We start from the raw sequence: 24911 nt of genomic DNA, 5'->3' as shown, positions 1-24911 counted from the left end.
AACCAAAGATTTTTGAGAAGATCTGAAAGAGACAAAAATCCGCCTGATAGATATGGTCAACCAGTGACTTATTATATTTATGTAAATTATGTTAGATCCGATAGTCCGAATACTTATAACGATGCGGTGAAAAGAGATAACTTTGATTTGTGGAAAGAAGCAATGAATAAAGAGATAACAACAATTGATAAAAATAAGACATGGATATTAGTTGATAGACAGAATGATAAGAAAATAATAGACTTACGATGGATTTACACAATTAAATCTGATGAAAAAAGGAAGGCGAGATTAGTGGCGAGAGGTTATCAACAAAGTGAAATAAATGATAATATATATTCTCTAGTTGCAAGACTTCAGACGTTAAAATTCTTATTAGTTTACTGTTGTCAAAATAAATATATGATAGAACAAATGGATGTAGAAGCGGCTTACTTAAATGGAACTTTAAAGTCTGAGGTGTATGTGAAACAACCCGATGGATATAATGATAATTCCGGAAGGGTTTATAAGTTAATTAAAGCATTATATGGATTGAGTGAAAGCTCCAGAGCTTGGTATGAGTGTTTCGATCTTTTTATAAAAAAACTTGGATTCGTTAGAAGTCAAAATGATCACTGTTTATATTTGCTCCATGAAGATAATGACACAATATACTTAATTCTTTTTGTTGATGATTTACTAATTTGCAGTGAAAATAAAGAAAAGATAAACAAAATAAACGAAAAACTACATAAAAGATTTGCAATGAAAGACTTAGGTGAAATAAAAACTTATCTTGGAATAAATGTTGATTATGATTACAATAATGGTTTAATGACACTAGATCAGAGTAAGTATATTGAGTCATTGGCAAAAAAATATAATATAGAGAATAGTAAATTACACTATACGCCCATGGAACAAAATTTAAATTTAAAACCTGCAAAATCCTTTTCGAATGATATTAAGTATAGAAACTTAATTGGTGCGCTTCTATATATCAGTATATGCACAAGATTAGATATTTGTTATAGTGTAAATTACTTGAGTAGATTCCAAAATTGTTACAATGAAACACATTATAAATACGCACTTAGAGTTTTGAAATATTTGTATGCGACCAAAAATTTGAAATTAATTTATAAAAGAAATCTAGATGCTGAAAAAATAGATGGCTATGTAGATGCTGATTGGGCAGGTGATCAAAATGATAGAAAATCAACCTCTGGGTTTGTAATTAGATTATATGGTAATATAATTTATTGGAAAACAAAGAAACAAAGTAGCGTAACTAAGTCATCAACTTTTGCGGAATACGTCGCATTATCTGAAGCTGTGAGTGAAATTAAATTTGTCAAAAATTTGTTGAATGATTTTAAGATTAAAATTGAAAAACCAATTCCAATTTATGAAGATAATTCAAGTACTCAAATTATTGCTAAGTTTGGTAATATGACTAAAAAATCAAAGTATATAGAAATTCATTTTCATTACATAAACGATTGTTATAATAATAAAGAAATTGATGTTATTAAAGTTGATAGTAAAAATAATCTAGCAGATATATTAACTAAATCTTTAGGTCGAATTAAGTTTGAAAACTTTAGGAACTGTTTAAATATTATATAAGAACGAATATTAAATTTTGAGAATGATCATATTATTTTTTGAAAAGGGATCGATATGTAAAATAACTATCGATCAAAATTATTCATAAAATTATTTTGTTATTCGAGATAAGAGGAAATATACTCAGCTAAACTCAAGATTGTTAATTTAAGGAGGTATGTTAAAATATGAGTAAATATATCAATCTTGAGCGTATATGTGTGATGATGTAATACAGTGTATATGCATGTATAGCATGAGATAGTGAGAGAGATAAAAATACATATGTTATTTTGCGCCGAAAGTATGCGCACTTGTACAATTATACATGCACACGTATATACTACAGTTAGTTCGCTCCGATCCGTTTTTACGCCAACGTGCTCTCTTAGAACAATGTAGTCAATAACTATAATTCAATAAATCTATTATTATTGTTAATTCGATCCAATTATTTACCTCTGAATTTAACAAATTTCTCAAACGACTGCACGAAGTGCAATCATTTTATAGGTTTCGCGACGCAGAGATGTTGTCGGCGTTGATAACCGCATTTACAAGCTCGGAAATGATGCTTTATTGGGAGACAAACCGTCCGAGTTGGCGAACGCTGCGCGAATTTAAGGATGAGTTCCAACGACAATTTTTTCCGCGACACTCGCGCGAGGACGTGTACGACGAGCTGTGCCGCCGTACTCAGGGTGAGGGCTAGCCGCTGGGTCAGTACCTTACGGCTTTCCTTTATATCACGGGTAGGCTGGAGCCGAGACTCTCGAAGCAGCGACAGCTCGAACTGATCAAAATAAATCTGTATCCGAAGCTGCAGAAATTTATCAGGTCGAAAAAGGTCAAAACGATGGCAGAGCTGCACGTGTGGAGAGAAAAATTCGAACGTCAGCGCGACAATGATGATTTATATCGACCACCTTCAACGCCGCAAGAATCGTTGATGCCGGAGGTGGCGTACCGAGGAAACGGGGCTAACAAAACTACGAAACTGGGTATCAGAAACGCCAGCCTCGCGGTAAGAGAGTTTGTCGCGTCTGTCCAGTCTGCGAGTGGGAAGGGCCAGCGCGGCAAGACGGCGAAGCTAGCGTCGAAGTCTGAAAGTGACAACCGAAACCCGAGCAAGGGAAGTCCGTCACAAGACTCGGCGGAGATATTGCCGACGGATGTAGTGGCTGCATTGTCGCAGCTATTGCGAACTCAGAGCGGGACGTCATCGGGAGGTACGCTTCCGGCAGCGAGTAACGCAGCTAACCGTGCAGCGTTCCGGGGCGTACGTTATAAATGCGGGGGGGCGCGGGCACCGAAAACTGAGAGCGCGAGCCGGCAAGATGCACGGATTCCGCAGGGAAGTGCGGGTATGCTAACAGCCGCTGACGCAAGCGGTAGCGCGAGTGTTAGCCAAGCTGCGAGACGCGGCGAAAGTAAGGGCCCAGTGCGCAGTTATAAATGCCAGCAGCTTGGCCACTATGCGAATAAGTATACGCTGGGAGCGCAGGCCTCTCGAAAGTGCCAGGGTTGCGGCGCGGATATATATAGCGGAACCCTTGAAATATGTCCAGAATGCCAGGGATGGATCAGGGCGATGGAAAACTCCAATGGGCTCCGCGTAACGTTGCATGACAGGGCACTTCATCCGGATGAGATCGCGTTCAATAGACTGTTTGAGAGCAGACTCGCGGAGCACCACAAACTGATTGAAACACGACTATCAGAGCAGCTGGAAGGCACAAGCGCGATCGGAGCGCGGCCAAGTGCTCCAGTATATCGCGAGCACACGGGACGCGAAACGGAGAATTTAAGAAAAAATTTCGATTGGATTGGATTTAATGAGCGGTGGCTGATGTTGCATGAGGCCGATTTGGAGCGCAAGAACGAGGGACAGGCCGCGCAAACATTGAAAGCAAACCGAAGGAATATTCAAGGATGTCCAGTGTACGGGTGCGGGTCGTTCGGGAAGGATTCGACGGGAGCGCCAGTACCGGACAGCGGTGTTAGAGACTCGGGTGAAACTGTGGAAACCACACGATCTTTGAGCAGTCCGGGGGAAGGCGCGTCGCGTGTACTTCAGGCCTCAGAGCAGGCTCAAGCCGCGAGACCAGAGCAGCACGACATGAGACAATAGTTAGATGACTCTGGCGGTGTAAACGAGACGTCGTCGCAATCCGTTACCTCGTCGAGCGAATTCATGGTGCTGAGAGGCAAGGTTGCGGTGAGAGCGTCTTTGCTGGGAGTGGTAAGCGGACCAGGGCGCGAACCGATGAGTAAGGAATCAGTGGGAAATGCGCATACTGGAGTCAGCAAGGAAGTCTCACGCTTATGCGTGCGCGTGTACATGGGTGAACCGAAGGCGGACGTAGTGGAAAACCGCGCGCTTTTGATAGTGCACATCGCAGGGAGACCGTATAGTGCGCTTTACGATTCGGGAGCGATGTTGACCATTGTAGGGTCACGCGTACGCCGAGAGTTCGCGGAATACATTGAGCCGTGTGATGTGGCGTTGTTCGGTTTCGCTGGAGCAAAAGCGAAAATCGTGGGGAGACTTCGTCTTAGAGTTGAGATTGATGGAGTAGTACGCGAAGTAATAACGCGAGTCATGGACGCGCCGATGCAGTATGATATGACAGTCGGGATGGACATCATCGAAGGATTCGGTATCGGCACGGAGTTTGCGGAAGGGCGTTGGCACATAAGGAATGACCCTTGGCACTCGTTTGCGGAATTGAAACGCGAGAGAGTGAAATTTCCGAGTGACTCGGGACTCATGCGTGCTCACGTCAGGTTCAAGGTTGCTGGACTTTCCGAACTGCGACCTTCGCAGCGCGAGTCGATAGAGCAATTGGTGCGACGGATAGTGCCCGAGAAATCACCGACATGCACGCATTTGATTCGGCATGAAATAGATGTGCAAGGTGCGCGGCCGGTGAAGACCCCTTTGATGCAATATTCGCCGCAAATGATGAATTTTATGCACCGCGAAACGGAAAGATGGTTGGAATCCAGGTTGATTCGAAGGTCGACAAGCGATCGGAGCAGCGCGCCGGTGATTGTGAAGAAGCAGGACGGCACAAATTGAATATGTATGATCTGAGACCGGTAAATAAGGTGACAAAAGCAGACGCATACTCGATGTCGAGTATTGGCGCGATTTTTGATCGCCTGCGTGGAGCGTGGTTTATCTCGAAGATCGACTTGAAAAATGCATATCTACAGGTACCGTTGAGCGTGGAAAGTAAGAAGTAATCGGCATTCGCGGTTCCAGAAATGGGCCTGTTTGAATGCAATTATATGATCTTTGAGTTGATCAACGCGCCGGTAATATTCATGCGTCTGATGGATGTGTTTGGTCCGGAATTCGAGCCGTTCGTGTTTAAGTATCTCGATGACGTGATAGTCGTGACTGAGTCTTTTAGCTATCATCTGGTGTGGCTTGAGCGGGCATTGAAAAAGTTGGTTAATGCGGGACTCGAGGTAAACATATGAAAATGCGAATTCGGATGTTCGGAGGTGAAATTTTTGGGATACCGTCTGGATAGCCAGAGACTGCGACCTGACACAAACCGGATCCAACCGGTAGTTGAGTTTCCTCAGCCCAGAAATGTCAAGCAACTGCGACGCTTCCTCGGCATGTGCGGATGGTATGCGCGATTTATTGAGCATAAGAGCGAAATGAAGGTGCCGCTAACGAAGCTCACGCGCAAAAGCGAGCGCTGGCATTGGAAACCGGAGCAGGCCGAAGCATTTGAGAAGTTTAAGAAGGCGCTAACGGAAGCGCCGGTGCTGACGAGATCTACCTTTGTGAAAACGTTTTATATCCATTGCGATGCGTCGTCATATGCGCTGGGAGCGTTTTTGATGCAGAAGGACGAGGACGGTTTCGAGCACCCAATCTGTTACGCGAGCAGAGGATGCTCAACACGCATGTACGAAATTACTCGGTATCAGAACTGGAATCCGTGGCAGTGATAATGGATATTAAGAAATTCCGCCCGTACGTTGAGGGAACGCATTTCGTGGTGATTAAAGATCAGACAGCACTCACGTGGCTGCGGAATAAGAAAGAGCCCGCAGGTAGACTCGCGAGATGGATTCTTGAGCTTCAGCAATATGATTTTGAGATCGTGTACAGAAAAGGTCGCCTGCATCATACGCCAGACGCGTTATCGCGCGTGTATGAAGACGGCGAGGAAGTAGCGTCATTCGCAACCACTACGGACTCTGACTACTTACAGTGCATTGAATATGTGCTTGCGAGACCGGATAAATTTCGGATTTGGGGAGTGGAGGACGGAATGCTGTATAGATTCTCGTCTGATAAACTACTCGATCCGTTCACACATCACGAACAATGTTGGCGCTTAGTGGTATCGTCAGAATATAGGACTCGGGTGATGCGAGACGCGCACTGCGAACCATCGGCAGGACATTTCGGTAGGGACAAAACGTATGATAGGGTTGCGAGGGAGTACTCCTGGCATGGGATGTATCACGATATCACAGAGTTTGTACGATCGTGTGAAGAATTCCAGAAGTACAAGATTGAACAGAAGCTACCCACGGGATTTATGAGCAAACGTGTAGTCGAACGACCATGGCTAGTGGTACCGGCGGATGTAATCGAGCTGCCAAGAAATAAGAATAGGTTTAAATACTTAGTCAAATTTCAGGATTTATTTACGAAATATGTAGAGTTTAAGCCTCTCGTGTCGGCTACAGGAAAAGCTCTTGCGCAAGCTCTCGAGGAGCTTATTTTATTTAGATGGGAGATCCCGAGTTACTTAGTCACGGATAATGGAAAGAATTTTTTCGGGCATGAAGTTCAAACGACGTTAGACGAGTACAAAATCGATAAGGTATAAGGTCTTGCGTGTAGTTTCGCCAGGAGTTTCCATTTTCACCACGGGTAATAAGAAGCAGGTACCAATGGCTCAAGTGTCCGAACTTAAGAGGTACATACCTCCGCGAAATGTGAGTGCAGGCAGCCGGAGGTAGATGTTACGGTGTGATGTGATTGTTGTATGCGCGTGTGTCAGTAGCCGAAGACAGGACCACTGATGACGTGACCATCGTGGTGACACGAGATAACAGTTACGCAATTAATGAATTATTTGCTAATTGTATATGGAATTTTTATTACAGACGCCACAGCGATGCATACGCTAGAGGGTGTGGCGCAGGAATCAGGAGAGACAGCTCGGCCAGAGATCGTGTCGGTAGATGTATATAAGGAATGTAATAGGAAGACGCCGGATTTCGGGGGTTATGAACCCGGGTTCTTGACTGCCGCGTTAGCAGCTCGTAACACCTCTATAGGGCAGGATGCGACTTGGGAGTTGCTGGTGCAGCGGCGGGAGTTTAAAAATCTGTCTCCGATATTGGAGGTGTCGGGCAAGTAGAGTGCGTCGGGTTCAGTCTCCGATTTGCAGAATGGGGATGGCGGGACAACCGCGGAAGGTACTGTGTTGGTAGATTCGCAGATGACGGAACAAGCACTGGAGAGATCGCAGCTGCGGCCTCAAAACGCCGATCGCCGCACAATTGAGCCGGCGCATCAGCAGCGTCAGGTTGACGGCGACGTACGAGGGAGCGATCCTGTCGCGGCAATCCTGACTGAGTTGGCGAGACTCACACCATCCCAGCGCGAAGAAATTGCGAGGACGGAACGCCAGGTGCGCGAGCTCGCCGCCTGGGCGATAAGCCGTAACGTAACTCAGGAAGATGCGCAGGGCGGCTAAGGTACCAACATAGATGACACTTATAATTTTATTTATTTATTTTAATTATTTTGATTTTACTTTATTTTAGTATTCGCGATTGTGTTATATATGGTTTCCTTCCTTTATTTTCTTTTCCTTTATTTTCTTTTCCTTTTTTTTATTTAGAGGCGACATCGGCGAACCGTTGTTTATTTTATATTATTTTTTATGTTTCTTACAAGGGAACCACCCTAACCCGACCTTATCGATTTGAATGATTTTGGGATATGTTGTAGTACTTGAACAAAAATTAGATACGTGCTTTTTTTTATCGGCCCATAAGGGCTTTTTAGGGGTGAAATCCACCCTAAAAATCATCCCCTAAAATCAGTTTTTTTAATATTTCTCAGTAAAAAATGAATAATTTTCAGTAAACTCAACGTTAAGAAATTTCTTATAAAAAGGCGCTTTTAAGGAAATAACATTTATACCGAAGGGTTGCAACCCCCTTTTTAACCTGTTAACCGAGGAAATCCCTTTCTAATTAAGCAACATATAACGGGCGCATCCTTTTCCACTAAGACGTGTATGAATGACGTATTACCATAGTAGTAGTAAAATATACGTCCCGCCCGTTCCAGGGCGCAATATAAATATCCAGGACGTATTCATATGTCCTACCCGTACCCGATATTGTTTACTTATGACGTATTTATACGTCCCGCTCTGTTAACAGGTTAATAGGGGTAAATACACTATTTTTTTTAACTGTTTTATGACATGTAATATAGTATCAGCTCTAGTGATTTAAAAATCGCACTGATAATGAGAAAATACCAAAATTAAATTGACATGTTTTCGGATTTAAAAAAAAATATGTTTAAGGGGTGTTTCACCCCCTAGAAACCACCCCTGTCAAACTATCAGTAGGTTAATCCACCTAACCCTAGGATAAACAAGTTTAGTCGTTTGTTATTTCTTGAAATAATTTAATCCTATGCATGAGCGAGCTACCTCAACTTATCAACCTGCCTCTAACCCACCAAACCCCCATAAACCACCCTTACCAAACCACATGGAGGCTAACCCACCTAACCCTGGGAAAAGCAACTTTAGTCGTTTGTTATTTCTTGAAATAATTGAATTTTACACCATAAGCGAGTTATCCCAGCTGTATTACATACCTCTTATCCACCTACCCCTAACCTATCTAACCCCCACCCTTATAAACCACCCGTACCAAACTACATGCCGGCTAACCTTATATAAATAGCGAAAAATAAATGTATTTCTTGAATAACATTCATGTTGCATAACAATATGTCCCAAGTATTACAAATTTTATGTAATAATTATTATTTTTTTTGCATTATAAATACAAAAATAATTAACAACGGCTTATAAATATAAGATTTAAGACTAAAATACATTATAAATAATTATTAACTATTTTGTTTTTTCGAAATTGATAATAACAGTCATAGTATCAGTTTTTTTTTAAATATTATTTGCATTGTAAGACATATAGCTGTGTATAAAAGAGTAATAATAATAGTTATTATTTTTTAAACGTAAAGTTAATTCGTAATAAAGAAAAATAACAAGTAATAACAGTTAAAAATTATTAATTTCAAAAGTGGAAGTTTAATATAGTTATTATATCTTTTTAATCATTTACAATTTGTCAATGAGAAAAGAAATTAAAACAGATAGTTGATTATATTAAGAGTTATAAATAGTTATTATAGTCTCAATTCCTATACTTATAAACTGTTTACTTTTTTCAATTTTTACTTGTGGTTTAGTTTACTTTTTGTTGGTACTTTACTTTGCTGTACACTTTATCTTATTTACAATTTTGTCTTATTAATGGCTCGAAGAAGATAAGTTATATCAAATCTACGCCCCTTACGATAATAAGACATCCGATACATATTTCATTATTCATAGTAGTTGAAGAAAAGTCAAGTATTTAAAAAGTTAAAGTTTTTTTATAGTGCTGTATTTATAAATAAACTTATTTCTATATTTACATGCAAATTTCCCGAACACGAAAATATATTACATAACAAGAAGAAAAGTTTTTGTTTACTACGTAAGTATTTATGTCACTTATCATATATAATTTTATTCAAATATTTTGATTTGTAAACATGTGAAATATAACTGTTAAAAACGTATGATCGAATTCTATCTATAGACTAGGTTCTCTCTTGTCTTTTGTAAAATTATTCAACTGCAAAAAAAAGTATTTATATCTTGATTTTGTTTTGGATTAAAACATGAAGATCAATCCTTTGAACGTAGTCAATTTATTATTAGCATATTTTCAAAGTTTACAAATACCAGATAGCGAGATTAATTTCAAAGAAATTAAATTTAAAAGCTGCTATTGCAGCTGGTACGATAGTGCATGATCGAGATATACGGAAATGGGCATTGCAAGCTCAAAAATTTGTTGGCCATAAAGATATAAGATTTAAGGCTTCTTAATATTGGTCACTAAAATTTAAAAAAGCTCATAGAATAGTATCTAGAAAAATAAATTAATTTATCACCAAAAAACATTAGAAAGTAAAGAAGAACTACAAACTAATGCTGATGCTTTTGTAGCTGATGTTAAATCATGTATACCAGAAATCGGCATTGCAAACTTTTATAATTCAGATCAGAGTGGTTTCCAATTAGAAGTGCACTCGGGAAGAACATTAGCTGTTGAAGGAGAAAAACAGGTGCAATGTCTGGTACAGTCGGTTTCATCGACAACGCACAGTTATACAATTCAGCCAACTATATCAGCAACCGGGAAACTTTTATCACCACTTTTTATAGTATTAAAAGAAAAAAGTGGTCAATTCGGTCCCATAGAGGAATTTTCATTATTTAGACCAGAAAATGTGCACGTGGAAGCACCTAAATCTGGAAAATTAACAACAAGTTAGTATATTTTTGTTTATTATAATGCAATGACATAAAAAAATTTTGACATTTTTTTATTATAGATCATTTTAAAATTTGGTTGAAAGAAGTTTTTTACCCAAATGTTGGACATCAATCTGTACTTTTACTCGGCTCTTGGAGTGGACATTGCGATAAAGCTGTAAGGGAAACGATGCCGACAAACAAAATTATTGATATAAAAAAAATTCCCACAGGAATGACAGGGAACATCCAACCACTCGATGTTTATGGATTTCGTATCTGGAAAAACTTCGTTCAACGTTTATCAGATCAAGTAATTTTGATGGATAGTGAAATGAATCTACATTTAAGAAATAACATCATAAAAATACAGTCTCTTGTCCATAACCAACTTTCTTCACCAAGATATACAAATATTTTTAAATACGCTTGGTATAAAAGCGGCTACATTGCTGAAAAACCAGCTAAAACAGATAACCCTGTTGATTTTCGTTTTGGAGATTCTTGCTATATACATTGCGAAGTAGAAGTATTTAAAAATGTTGCTATAATACGGTGTGGTTGGCGTAAAAGATTATTATGTTTCAAACACTTTTTCGATGATTATCATTTCTGTAAGGAATTCATCGAATGATAGATTTTAATTTACCAATAAATAAAAAAAAGAAAAAGATGAAAATTATTATGAAAAATCAAAATATATGTAGTTTTATTTATGTATTTACATACGAATATAAATATATATGTGTAGATCTATAAATGATAATTAGACCTCCTGTTATTCTCGTGTTTATTTTTAAGAGATATTTCTCGCTATTTTGGTACTATTAAAATAAAATGTATTAAACATATTTTTATTTGTCATAAATTATGTTTGAACTACAGATATATTTTATCAAAAAAAAATGGGATACCCCACGTATGATGTAGAAATCAATTATTTTAAGAAAAAGCAACTGATAAACTCAATTCTCCCAAAGTTAGGTCTATTAGCCTACATTTGGTTGGGTAAGGGTGGTTTATGGGGGTTTGGTGGGTGAGAGGCAGGTTGGTTAGTTGAGGTAGCTCGTGTTTTCCAGGGTTAGGAGGTTTAGCCTGCTTGTGTTTCAGTAAAGGTGGTTTATAAGGGTGAGGGTTAGATAGGTTAGGGGTAGGTGGATAAGAGGTATGTTATACAGCTGGGATAACTCGCTTATGGTGTAAAATTCAATTATTTCAAGAAATAACGAACGACTAAAGTTGCTTTTCCCAGGGTTAGGTGAGTTAGCCTCCATGTGGTTTGGTAAGGGTGGTTTATGGGGGTTTGGTGGGTTAGAGGCAGGTTGGTAAGTTGAGGTAGCTCGCTCATGCATAGGATTAAATTATTTCAAGAAATAACAAACGACTAAACTTGTTTATCCTAGGGTTAGGTGGATTAACCTACTGATAGTTTGACGGGGGTGGTTTCTAAGGGTTGAAACACCCCTTAAACACATTTTTTATAAACCGGAAACACAACAATTTAATTTTGGTATTTTCTCATTATTAGTGCGATTTTCAAAGCACTCGAGCTGATTTACTATATTACATGTCGTAAAACAGTAGAAAAAATACTGTATTTACCCCTATTAAAAAGGGGGTTGCGACCCTTCGGTATAAATGTTATTTTCTTAAAAGCGCCTTTTTATAAGAAATTTCTTAACGTTGAGTTTACTGAAAAATATTCATTTGATACTGAGAAATATTAAAAAAACTGATTTTAGGGGTTGATTTTTAGGGTGGATTTCACCCCTTAAAAGCCCTTATGGGCCGATAAAAAAAAACACGTATCTAATTTTTGTTCAAGTACTACAACATATCCCAAAATCATTCAAATCGGTGCGGTCGGGTTAGGGTGGTTCCCTTGTTAATGTAATTGTGTTTATATATGTGCTTTGTTCAAAACCTCGGCCTTGTGTCCGGGCGAGGGGAGTTGCGTGGGGTAACCCTCGGGTGCTTCCGGTTCCCGTGGCTTAGCGAGGGGCTGTGACAGGGCTGATAGCGATGTTTGCTAGCCCTGTACGCGGCACTTTCCTCGTATGGATGTAGCGGTCGAACGTGGCTATGATTGACATAGCATTCACGCGCTCGTGTCGTTACAGGACCTGGAGAGGGGAGAGCGTGGCTGGCGGAGAATACGGCGCGAGAAGGAGCGAGAGCGCGAAGAGCGTGAGAGAGAGAGTGAGAGAAGAAGAGGAATAAACGAGAACGCGGAAAGCGCGGCTCGCGCCGCGAGAATTAGGAGAGCGGAGAGAAGTGTTGGGGGTAGTTGAGGAGTGACCGTACGCTAATCAGGTCACGGCGAGGAGTGAGTTTGGACGGTGCGCCGACGGAGAGCAAGCTAAGGACGAGTGAGGGTGTCTTTTGTGGCGAATCTTCGGCTGCTCTGGGTAGCCTCCACAGTGATCACAATTCGACGATTAAGAAGCCGATCCCGGCTACCAGCCGCCAACTAGCCGCCGCCGGTAGCCCAGCGATCACCACTGCCTGCAAGACTGCGGTTTCGCAGACGCAGACTCTCCACCAGGGAGCCGCGGGAGGAGCTACCCGGTGGGTTCGATTCTGCTTTCACGGCCCAGCTCTCGACTGGTGCAACGCCGCCAACTGAATTGTCTCGTTTGATAGTTGAGCGAATCCGCTCCTAAATATTATAGACTCGTCCCGTATGGTAGTCGAGCGAATACGCTCCTAATCACCGCCTACTGTCGCGTTTCGTGGATTGGGCGAGCGTGCTCACCATCGTTATTTGTAATAATCCGTAGATGTAATTTTTTCGATAGCGTAAATAAAGGGATCGCGTTTTTGTATTTATTTCGACTTCTTCCATTCACCTTCCTCGTCATCGCGGTAGATTCGCGCCCGTGGAAGTCAGCGCCGGCTTCCTTCACCTGAATAGGACCCTTTAATAAATCGCGGGGGGTACAGGGCACAAGGCTGTGTCTTTAAGAATATTTCTTCCTCCTTTGTAAAATAAAGAAAATAATATCAATTTTTTATATATTGTATGTACGTTTGCTGGTACGCTGAAAAACTGACGAATCTGTTATTTGAAGCTTATGAAAGCTAGCGAATATTTTAAATGGCAAGATACTTGGTGGTAGTGATTTTTGGAAGTGAGAGTTTGCCATATGAGTATTTTGTTGTTTATAAGCTAAAAATGACTGACTCGTGGGTTTCTCGATTAGAGGGTACTAGTTTGGGGCGTGGAAGCTTACTCATTTGAGAATATCTCTAATAAAAAAAAATATTTTACTTTATATTTTTTTTACGTAAGGTTTATTCCTATAAAATCAGAAATTTTCATATGTGGGAAGGTGATTACTTGAGTTTTAATTTTTCTAGAGTCCTGCAGCTCGAAAAAACGCTTTTTCCAACAAAAAAATTAGATTTGTTGCGGTTTATTATTTACTTTTTCTATTTTTTCTTTTAGCAAGAAGCCGATCCGATATCATCTAGAAACTTATTTCTCCGATTAAAAATATTTTTCAATTATGCCATGAAATGTTCAAAAATCGGCATGTCACAGGTGCTATTGGTTTATAAACAACGTATAATCGTTACTATCGCTGATTTTCGGCTTTCTAGTTGTTCCATAATTGAATATCCTTAATATTTTTACAATTTTTCTTGGTATTCTTACGCTTGATAAGTTTTTTCAACTCACATACTATATATATTTTAAAATTTGTTTCACATCTTAAGAGCTGGCTGGAACGCTTTTCCAGGCAATAAAATGCACGTTTTTTTAGGTATTTTTCGCTTCTTTACCGTTTTTAAGCGTGATGTAGTTTCAGTGCCGATTTCAAACCTATTTTATTCAATTCCTTGGTAAAAAATGCAAAAGAATATGTCCCTAAAAATTGAATGACTTCCTTGCTGCAAGTAGAATAATACAAGAATATTGTATAAAATCATTCATATTACTAATTTTCTGTTCATAATTGTCAAACAATGACTCAACTACAGATAATGCACATTTAGAAACATGTTTTTCCAGATTTTTTTACCAATTTTGTACTAAACTTGAACTACATATGTGTATATATGTAGAAAAGAATAGGTATAAGATAAGGAAGTTGTTTATTCAAGTAGAAAAAGTTCAATTCATATTTTTTACGCATATAATTTTATGTATATTAAAAGTTCATAAGTTTTATCAAAGAACAATATATGATACATATTTACAGATGGCGGAAATAACTTCTCACCTTAGGAGAAAAATAATATAAAAAAATGCACAAAAAAATTATTACGATTTTACCAGAGTACTAAGTATATCTGAATTCTCTTTTTTTATGTCACAGTCAAACGCTGTCGTAATCTTTCTTACTATTATTGTCAACTCTTTCTGGGGAGATTCATGCGATCAGATGTCTTATATATCTGCAGCTACTTTTTCATTGATGATCGTATTCCATTGTCGACAAAGTCACTTCTTCTACTCTGAACAAGAGTGTTAATTTTTCAGCTGGTTTAATTAGCCCGCTTTCGTATATTACGCAAGATAAATAACACAGGCCTGCAAGGTTTTGTTCTTTTGCAACTGAGGGTCATTTCCGAAGTAATTTTTGGCGTAGAATTCGAATCCGTCATCAGAATTACTCTATCACGTCAGGTTTTTGAGTAATCGTCCCCTAAAGGTCGAAAAAACACGTTTTTTGGCCATATTCAAGGCTTGATTACATCGTGAGTTTATATTCTTTTCAAAAACGGTTGACGGCATCTTAAAGAAGCACTCTTACCTTTCAAAACTCATTTTTCAAATTTAAGATATCATTTTTTTTCATCAAGATATCATCAATGGAAATTTGCCATTTTTGAGGTTTCACCAAGAGCTTAAAAATTCGGCTAATTGTCCTGGAAGAATACGATATATTTCTTAGTATTTTTTTTATAATGATTCTAGAATCATTATCCAAAAAATACTTTTATAATGATTTTATAATGATTTTTATAATGATTCTAGAATCATTATCCAAAAAATACTAAGAAATATATCGTATTCTTCCAGGACAATTGGCCGAATTTTTAAGTTCATGGTGAAACCTCAAAAATGGCAAATTTCCATTGATGATATCTTGATGAAAAAAAATGATATCTTAAATTTGAAAAATGGGTTTTGAAGGGTAAGAGTGCTTCTTTAAGATGCCGTCAACCGTTTTTGAAAAGAATATAAACTCACGATGTAATCAAGCCTTGAATATGGCCAAAAAACGTGTTTTTTCGACCTTTAGGGGACGATTACTCAAAAACCTGACGTGATGAAGCAATTCTGACGACGGATTCTAATTTTACGCCAAAAATTACTTCGGAAATGATCCTCAGTTGCAAAAGAACAGTGACGACTCTCTATTTTGCAGGCCTGTGTAATAGATTACAGCTGAAACATGACAACAGCAATCAATCATTCTCAACCCATTAGGGCAATTACAACAATATCTTAGAATACCATTACGTCTTGTAATAGTGTCGGCCGTTCGTAGCCGAGAATATATTAACTATTACCAATTATTTAAATAAAGGGGAGGTAAGGGAGGCAGTGTATCACTTCTAACAAGGCAATGAGGAAAGGTGTACACAGTAAAGAAAAAGAATTCCTTACATTCTCATTTATTACATACGTACTATCGTAAGTGCCGACGAAATATATATAAATATATCTTAATCTAATTAACAAATAGTCAACTTAAAACTAATGCGAAATATCCAGCACGTGAGTGTCTTGCTATTTCGCATACTAAACCTCGGAAGCGCCTGGCACAACACGCGAGCCGTGAAATGTCAACGAGACATAGAATAAATAGAAGAAAGAGATGATGACCTGATGACAATTTACAGATGACGAAATGGCAGCTTGCAGAATGACAGCACATTGTTGATTTCCCAATTGAAGTAGCTTTCACACGAAGCTAGCTTTTTTTAGCTTCACTCGCGAGGCCAGTTGTTAGCGGGCAGAAAATGTCGATCGATGATGGTTGCAGCCCATCGTCAGTGCATCTTACCTGATAATGGCAAGTGCGTGCAAGTCGGCCTGTTGCCTTCCCCCACCAGTCGCCCGCCTAATCGACGGCACGCGGCATTGCCCAGTGCGGCAAGTGTAACGCGCTTAGCCTACCACTCTAGTTGCGACTATTTCTTTCTTTCTCTCTCTCTTTCTCTCTCTCTTTCTCTCTGTTATTCTTCAATGATGGCTCGCTTGCTTCTGCGCTTTCTCTCTTTCTCTCTCTTTTGTTGATGGTACTGCGGCCGGCTTTTGATTGCGTCACTGAAAACAAAGGCAGCCATCAGACATGTGCATAGAAGTGTATCCGATACCATCCGTGAGCCTTCGTCTGAAAAAGGAGAGAGAGAGAAATACGCGGTGTAGGCAATGACCACCCTACACCGCTACAGTCTGTATACGTTCAGCTTGTACTCTATGCAACATTTATATATTTACCTGTTAATGTTTCGCGATTTTACTAAAACTATGGGCATATTTTCATGCATTTTCAAATATTTCAATTGAAATTCACCCTCATCCTCTAACATTTCAGCTACGTATGAAGCTACCATGGCAAGTTGGTAAGTGCCAGATAATAGAATTTTTAAATCTTGCTCAGTTATCTTTAGAAAATCATCAATAGCCTCTACATTTAATTTAACGAAGAAGGATACTCGACGACTCCAATTAGCTTTTTCAACATCTTAGGCAAAAGTATTTTCAACATCTGTCGAACTTAACATTTTATTGATAATTTCATCACTAATATTCTCGTCGGTTTTGAAACGCTTGCCATACTCATTATTTAGATAATACACAATTTTACAGAGTGTCTTGGTTTTTAAACACGTTTTGTTATTCATTTGGCGGTAAAGTAGCTTGTAGCAACGTAATTTCGTTATAATACGCGACTCATTAGCTTTTTTAGCAGGCAATTGCTTCCTTTTGTCTTTTAAACCCGGCATCTTGACAATAAAATTTTTTTTCTGCAACATCTTAACCACGTCCAGAAATCCACAATCAATAATGATAACATCGCGCCTTCTTTCATCAATCGAAATACACTGTTCGGATCAACTAATACCTTTTCCATTATTTCTGCGTCTTTAATAGAACCTTGAAAAGGACCACAACTATCAACAGCAAATCCGTCAGTAATTTAATCAAGGGCATTTTTTTCTGCTCTGAAAGTACATAACGTTGATATTCATTGTTCAAACTTTTCCAATGTTTAACGTATATACCATCAAATATTAAAATTAGTTAATCGTCCTTCAATTTTAGTAACTTTTGAGCATCTTGAAATGTATGGTTTTCAATCAAACTTTTCCTAATCTTATCACGTTTTTCATCAGATATGTCACTATTCAATTCTGTAGACAATTCCAAAATCTGTGGGCAAAATATAATTTTCCAAAAATGCTGTAACATTAGCACAGATTTCAGATGCAAATTGAATGTTGTTGAACTTAAAAATGTTCGCTATATTGTTGTTTGATGCCCCAGTTCTCAATTTGGATATAAAAGTTATTGTACCTTCTATACGTAGTTATTAGATTGTGTGAGTTTTTTAATGATCTTAAACGTGAACTTAATTTTTTATGTTTTCGGAAGTTAAACCTGTGAGAGCTTTCAAACAATCTTCTTTCAATCGGTATGCTGTAGCTTAATTTAGAAGTCTCTAATGTCAAACCTTGCATCAGATTTGCTACGTCATCAACAGGTATTAAAGAAATTTTTGAAATTTTTTTTTATTTTATTCAAATCGCCTTGATAAATCGATTGTTTAAAAAATGTGCTGAACATAGACGAGCCCCGTAGAGTATGTAAAATTGCATATTACGAGTATTGTAGCAGTCTAATCGAGCTTCAAATGGTATACGAGATCTGTTATAAATATTTCCTAAAATAATACAATATTTTTCTGATGAAAATAATCTGGTAGAGGTAATGAAATATAAAGCAACGGCTGGTTTTGCATATTTTGCAGTTGATACTAATGATTAAATCCAGAAGATTGCGATTGTGTCGATGCTTGAGAGTTAGTTTATTAACTTTGTGAGAAGAATTAAATCAATTCGTTTTTGTGATCTAAGATGCTAGGTTCAATATTACTTGATATACTTCTTGTAATACGAACACTTCCCTTATGAGAATCTTTTTCCATCGAAATAATAGATATTTCATAAACAAGAGTATTATCAACTATCGGGGATTAATTAGAATATTTGTAGGCATTTTTTATGATAGAATTCATCAAAAACATCTTATTTAAGTACTCATACAAGATCAAATGTTTAATTCTTAAACCTAGATTCCTTCAATGAACCCTCCGTGATATTTTTGCTTTACCGTAAACTTTGGAGAATTCTATATGGTTTTGATTAATTCTGTTGATTGGCTTATATTCTTTATTTATACCCTTATAGTGTGAATGATTTTTTTTTGTGAAAAAAAATTCTTTTTTATTTTAAAATTCAATTGTTAATTTTATTAAAAATAATTTTAATAACTCTGTGATAAAGCAAAAAGTCATGGAAGGTTCATCGAAGAAATTCAGGTATACATGTGAACATTTGCTCCTGTACGAGTATTTAACTAAGATATCTTCAAAGAGAATTATCATAAAAAAAGCCTACAAATATTCAAATTGATCCTTTTGCTCTTTTTTTAATAACAATGTAGATCCCAGCTGGTCTTTTATAAAGTAACTGTGCTAAATAGCTAATATAGCTAAAATTGTGAATAAAAATTGTAGAATTATAAAAATAGAAAGTATATTTTGCTTAGAAACTTTATGAGTTAGAATGTTTTGTGAAAACATTCTAACTCGTATAGTTATTCAATATTTATTCTATTAATGTATTATGTGATTCGAAGATTACAAAAATGCCAATTATTTAAATATAACTAAGAGCAAGAATGACATGAGAAAACATAATATACTCTCATATCGACAAAAGTTCCACCTTGCAAATATTCAAACCATTTTCAAGATAATTTAAACGATTTCACAAAATAATTTACAAAGAGTTCTTACAATGTTTATAAATAGGAAAAGTAAACACAGACTAAATACCACACCCAAAACGATATTAGCGCTAGATTAGAGTTACGGTTATGGGAATGTAGATTGAACTACTTGGAGCATAACGTTGCTTTTTCGGAACAAACACTGTGGGAGATATCTCCGTGATATTGGTACAAAATGACGCCACCAATGCTATTACATAGGATTATGTCAAAATGGTAGATGCATTTTAAAACTCCTTTCTTAATATATCAATTCAATAGATAATGACATTAACGCAAAACTAAGCTTGGCGGATTATGAATTATTCAACATGCACATTCATATCACTTTTTGTGAAACATTATAAAGCTGATCTAGTAAGTGGGTATGATTTTGATCAAAATAAGAAAATAATTTAAGGTTTGAAACTAGGTAGTTAACCATTTCGTACCAACGTTTATGTGTTTACTTAATATTTTAGTAAATTATTTCTTATACATGTATGTAAGTTTGTATGTACATTTGTAAATGTGTATTATCTGTAGTTGAGTTATTGTTAAATAATTTTGAACAGAAAATTAGCAATGTGAATGATTTTGCACTATATTCTAGTTTTGTTCTGCTTGCAGCACGGAGCACGGAAGTTATTCAATTTTTAGAGGCATATTTTTTTGTATGTTTACCAAGAAGTCGAATAAAATAGATTCCAAAGCGGTGCCGGAGATACGTACTTTATATTTCAAAATGCTGAAAAAGCGAAAAAAACCTTAAAAAAAGAACATTTCATCACCTGAAAAAGCGTTCCAGTCAGCTCTTGAGTTGTGAATAAAATTTAAAAATAAATATGCGTATCGAAAAAAGTTATCAGAAGTAATAATACCAAAAGAAATTATGAAAATATCAAGAATATTCAAGTGCAGATCAACTAGAGACTTAAAAATCAGCGATAGTAACGATTATACGTTGTTTATACGCCTATAACGTCTGTGACATGGTAATTTTTGAACTTTTTAAGGCATAATTCAATATCTTTTTAACCGGAGAATCAAACGAAATAAGTCTTTAAACGACGTCGTATCGGCTTTTTGCTAAAAAAAGAAGGAAAAAATAAAAAAATCACAACAAATCTCATTTTTTCGTTGGGAAAAGCGTTTTTTCGAGCTTCAGGGTTTCGAAAAAATTCTAAAAATACCTCTAGCATTTAAAAAAAATCCTCAGGTGTAAAACTAAATAAAGTACGTCAAAAAATATCTACTTCCCTGTGAGGTATAGTCAAAACGTGAAGAAAGTGCTGAAAAACGGTTTTTTTTGCAGTTGCTCCGGTTCTAATGTATCTTAATGGTTGAAAATCGGCGTGAAAACTTTTCAAACCACGCCAAACAGGATCCTGTAATTGCTTTTTAAAAACAGCTAGGAGCTCAAATCACTATAGAAAGTCAGCTATGGCCTTTTCTTTCAAATTAAAATATAAAGCATTATGCTTTGGGACTGATATAAGACCATGACCTATCAAGTTAAAAATACGAAACAACTGTTCGACGACTTATTTCATCGATGAACTCAATACGAGAAACTCAAAAGAAACACAATGACTAAAGGAATTCCTAAAAGTCAAGATATCTCGCTTTAACGACATATCAAAATCAACTCTTCTACTTAAACATCACATTAAACTAATAAATGATACACTAACTAAATAGCCATAACAACTACGCAATCCAGCTATCCAACTAATCATCAAGCAATAAGCTACAAAGAGACTAGAGTTGAAATTTACAAGTGTTAGTACACACGATGTTTTAAATTCTAAAATACGAAAGTACGAGGGGTGTTCAAAAAGTAAGGTAACTTTTCAATTTTCGGCTACGTACATTCAAGTTTTGAATTTTTGTTGTTGTTGTGTTGATACACTCGCCACGATCATATATTCATAGTTTTGACTATATACGACTAGAAGTGTTTGATGTGCTCGGCGATTTTCTTCTATCGAAAAGAATGGAGCAAAGAGTTTGCATCAAATGTTGTGTGAAAAATGGAATCCAGTTCTCTAAAGCTCTTAAAATGTTGACAATTGTATACGATGAGTCTACTCTGAGTAAGAAAAATGTGTATAAGTGGTATAAGCTGCTCCAAGAAGGTCGAGAGAATATCGAAGACGAAGCTCACCCTCGACATCCCAGCACATTAATAACAGATGAAAACGTTGAAGCAGTAAAAGAAATTGTGTTAAGACTCGTCAAATCATCATCAGAGAAGTTGTAGAAGATGTTGGCATACCAGTTGGCTCATGCCATGATATTCTTTCGGATGTTTTAGGCATGAGACGTGTCTGCGAAATTCATTCCACAATTGCTTAATTTTGATCAAAAGAACCGTCGCATAATCATCTCTCAGGAGATGTTGAATGAAGTCAATGAAGATTCTGATTTTCTCAAAATGATTATAACTGGTGATTAATTGTGGATATATATTTATGATGTCGAAACTAAAGTTTAATCGTCTCAATGGAAGACTCCAGAAGAGCCAAGACCGAAAAAAGCATGCTAAGTTCGATCAAATGTCAAGGTTTTGCTCACTGTCTTCTTTAATTACCGTGGCATAGTTTATCAGAAATTCTTATCACAAGATCGTACGGTCAATAAGGAGAATTACTGTGAAGTTATGCATCCTTTGCGAGATGCAATACGCAAAAAATGTCCTGAACTTTAAAAAAACAATTTATAGATTTTACATCACGATAATGCACCTGCTCATTCATTGTTGCTTGTGAGAAATTTTTTGGCCAAAACCAACATCACAGTCATATCTTAGCCTCCATATTCACCGGATTTGGCTCCTAGTGACTTTTTTTCGAAAAAGGACATCGATCTTCAACGATTGAGGAGATAAAAACTGCATTGGAAGAACTCAAGGCTATACCTCAAAATGATTATCAAAAGTGCTTTGATGATTGGAAAAAGCGCTGGCACAAGTTTATAGTATTATATCTAACGGGGATCACTTTGAAGGGGACAACATAAATATTGACCAATAAATAAGTGTTTTTAGAGAAAACCACAAAGTTACCTTACTTTTTGAATACCCTTCGTATTTACGTGCATAACCATGTATAGCATGGTCAGTGATTGACATTCAATTACCTCACATGTTGCACAAGTTCGTGGTATATGTCACTCAAAAGACGGTTAAGATTTTCTTATCTGTCACCTTATACCATTAAGCAAAGATGACAAGGGGGGATTTTGGGTTGAGTCTGATTAGCGTGACCTCTTTTAATGTAAAAGTCTTGTTTTCTGTATTTCTCAATGCAGTATAACTGCATGCAAAAGCTGATTCCGCCACGAAATCAACATTTCACTCTCTGTCTGTCTCTCTCTCTCTCTCTCTCTCTCTCTCTTTCTCATCATCGTCATCAATATATCCTAAATTGCATGCACAAAATGTAAAATATAGTGTAAACTTTTATTTATCAAAATTAACCATTCAATAAAATAACTTTATCTCCATTTACAAATCGTATATCTAATACTACACACTACAATAAAATTTTAATTTTATAAAACGTTCGGTAATTATAACTAAATCACGTTATTGAATCATACAAGAATTATACAATTCTTGATGGATGGTTTTCATTTAGATTTATATTTCACTCAGCTAATGTTTCTAACTAGAGAAATTAGCGTTAGATAAAATAAAAATGATTCAATAACTGATGTAAAATTCATAAAACATAATATTCAAATTTTTTGATAGTGACTTAACATTTCATTAGCAAATATTAATTTACGAAACAAGAATTTTTCTTAACTCACATTAGTCTCACTATTTGAACCCATTAGTTTGCCTTTTAATTTTTTATACATGTTCTCATATATTTCTCATCATAGGTTGAATTATTCAATTACCTGGGTGTTCTAATAATATTTAGTTAAAAATATTTCACGCATATATTAAAAAAAAATTTAAATAATTATGTTTTTATTTACTCTTCATATAATCTTATGTTTATATATACAGACATCACTTCATTAGTAACCAAAAAAACACACCAAAGCATACACGCTCCAATCAGTAATGGAAATAAGAACAGTACTCAGAAAGCCGAGAATAAAATTAATTATATCTCCATTAACAATAATAAATATGTTCCATCTCCATCACCAGAAGTATCTCATGGACAAGGTAAAATTATATTTCTGATCAATCTAAACTTTTGTAATCCAATGTAGATTTCTCATTTAAGGAATATCAGAGAATATTTATGAATACAACCATGCCCGTTCATTTGAAGAAATTAATACCCGGATTGATCAACTACAAAATCAATTAAATTTCCTTGAAAATTCAATAACCAAAGACATGCAATTAATCATAACTATGATTAAGCAATTACTTCATTTATCCAAAGAAAGCACCAGTGTTGAATCAACGTTGAACAATATTCCAAAGCATTCGCGAAATACCACTTCGATTAGCACTAAAATTTCGAGACTGTCACAGCAACCACCAAGTGACTTCCAGAATAATATTTCGAGGCAATCACAGAAACAATCTTCAACTATTCAAATTTCAAGTCAGAGCCACGAGTTATCAAGGTAATTTTTCAAATATTCTAACATTGAATAATATATTTTAATTGTTTATTTATAAAGATAAACAATGTTGTACCCTGAAAATATTCCTTCACCTCAACTTCCTTTTCATTTGAGGCCTTGCTAAGTGTTCTAAAATATTAGCTAATAATTACACAAATTGAGTGAAAATCTAATAACGTTATACAAGAATACGCAACATCTGTTCAAACCTAATCCTTGATATTATCAAATGATTACGTATTAGTTTGGATACGGTATAGATTTGCAAAACTAATATCCGTTGATTATAATGTAGATATTTAATTTCAGGATCTTTTCTGTTTGAGTAAATCGAGCCAATTTTGCTAATTAGCTTAAATAACAATTACAAGGAGAGATTAATATTTAATTAACTTATTTATACGGATTTTATAAAATAGAAATACTTTATTTAATTACAACTTTACTTTAATGAAAAAGACCAAACGTACTCAAAATAACGGAGAAAGAGAAAAAATATTGCCCTGGATGCATGAACGTCAAGCAAACAAATATGCTATTACCAGCGTAGCACCTAAAGTGAGGTCCCCCTTGCATTCAGGTCCTGAAATCTATAATCGTAAATAAAGCACATGGATTCCGTGATCACATCATTAAAAAATAGTGTAGATGAGGGCGAGAGCGAGAAGAGCAGATAGAGAAAAAGAGAGCCACTAATTAGCGGAGAGAAAGGGTTGATCAGCGGATTCATAGAGAAGTCAGAGAAAGAGAAAGAGAGAGAGAGAGAGAGAGAGATTGATTGATTGATTGATTGATTAAACTTTATTAAGCAATGAGGTATAACCCCGTAGGCTCCAAGCAAAAGATACAGCAAAGGATTAACTTAAAATTAAATTACATAACATTGAGAGAAGCAGTAAGATCATAACATAAAAACTTAAAACTAGACTTAGTGATTAGCGCTGAAAAATAACATAAAAAACAGACTAGAGTTTGTAACAGTGACTGCTAGGATATTGCAAGGAATACGCAGTACAGTAGGAACGCAACGGACTTAAGAATAGAAACGAGTAGGCTAAAATTAACTTAAACTAGACTTAAAATTG

At 36.6% G+C, this 24911-nt stretch overlaps 1 protein-coding gene across 5 annotated transcripts in view; it reads left to right on the top strand.

Moving 5' to 3' along the window:
- The window catches only part of LOC131672074 (potassium voltage-gated channel unc-103), a 1608120-nt gene that overhangs the window by 1234672 nt on the left and 348537 nt on the right, over nt 1-24911 (top strand). For all 5 annotated transcript variants that reach the window (XM_058949027.1, XM_058949035.1, XM_058949044.1 and 2 more), the window contains 2 exons: nt 23249-23413; nt 23475-23826. In XM_058949027.1, the coding sequence (XP_058805010.1) occupies nt 23249-23413; nt 23475-23826 (517 nt within the window). The remainder of the gene's footprint in view (nt 1-23248; nt 23414-23474; nt 23827-24911) is intronic.

The sequence above is a fragment of the Phymastichus coffea genome, unplaced genomic scaffold (genome assembly GCF_024137745.1).
Source record: "Phymastichus coffea isolate CEN01 unplaced genomic scaffold, Cenicafe_Pcof_1.1 PCOF00011, whole genome shotgun sequence".
NCBI lineage: Eukaryota > Metazoa > Arthropoda > Insecta > Hymenoptera > Eulophidae > Phymastichus > Phymastichus coffea.
The sequence above is the reverse complement of the archived record's forward strand: the minus strand, read 5'-3'. Positions and strand labels throughout refer to the sequence as shown.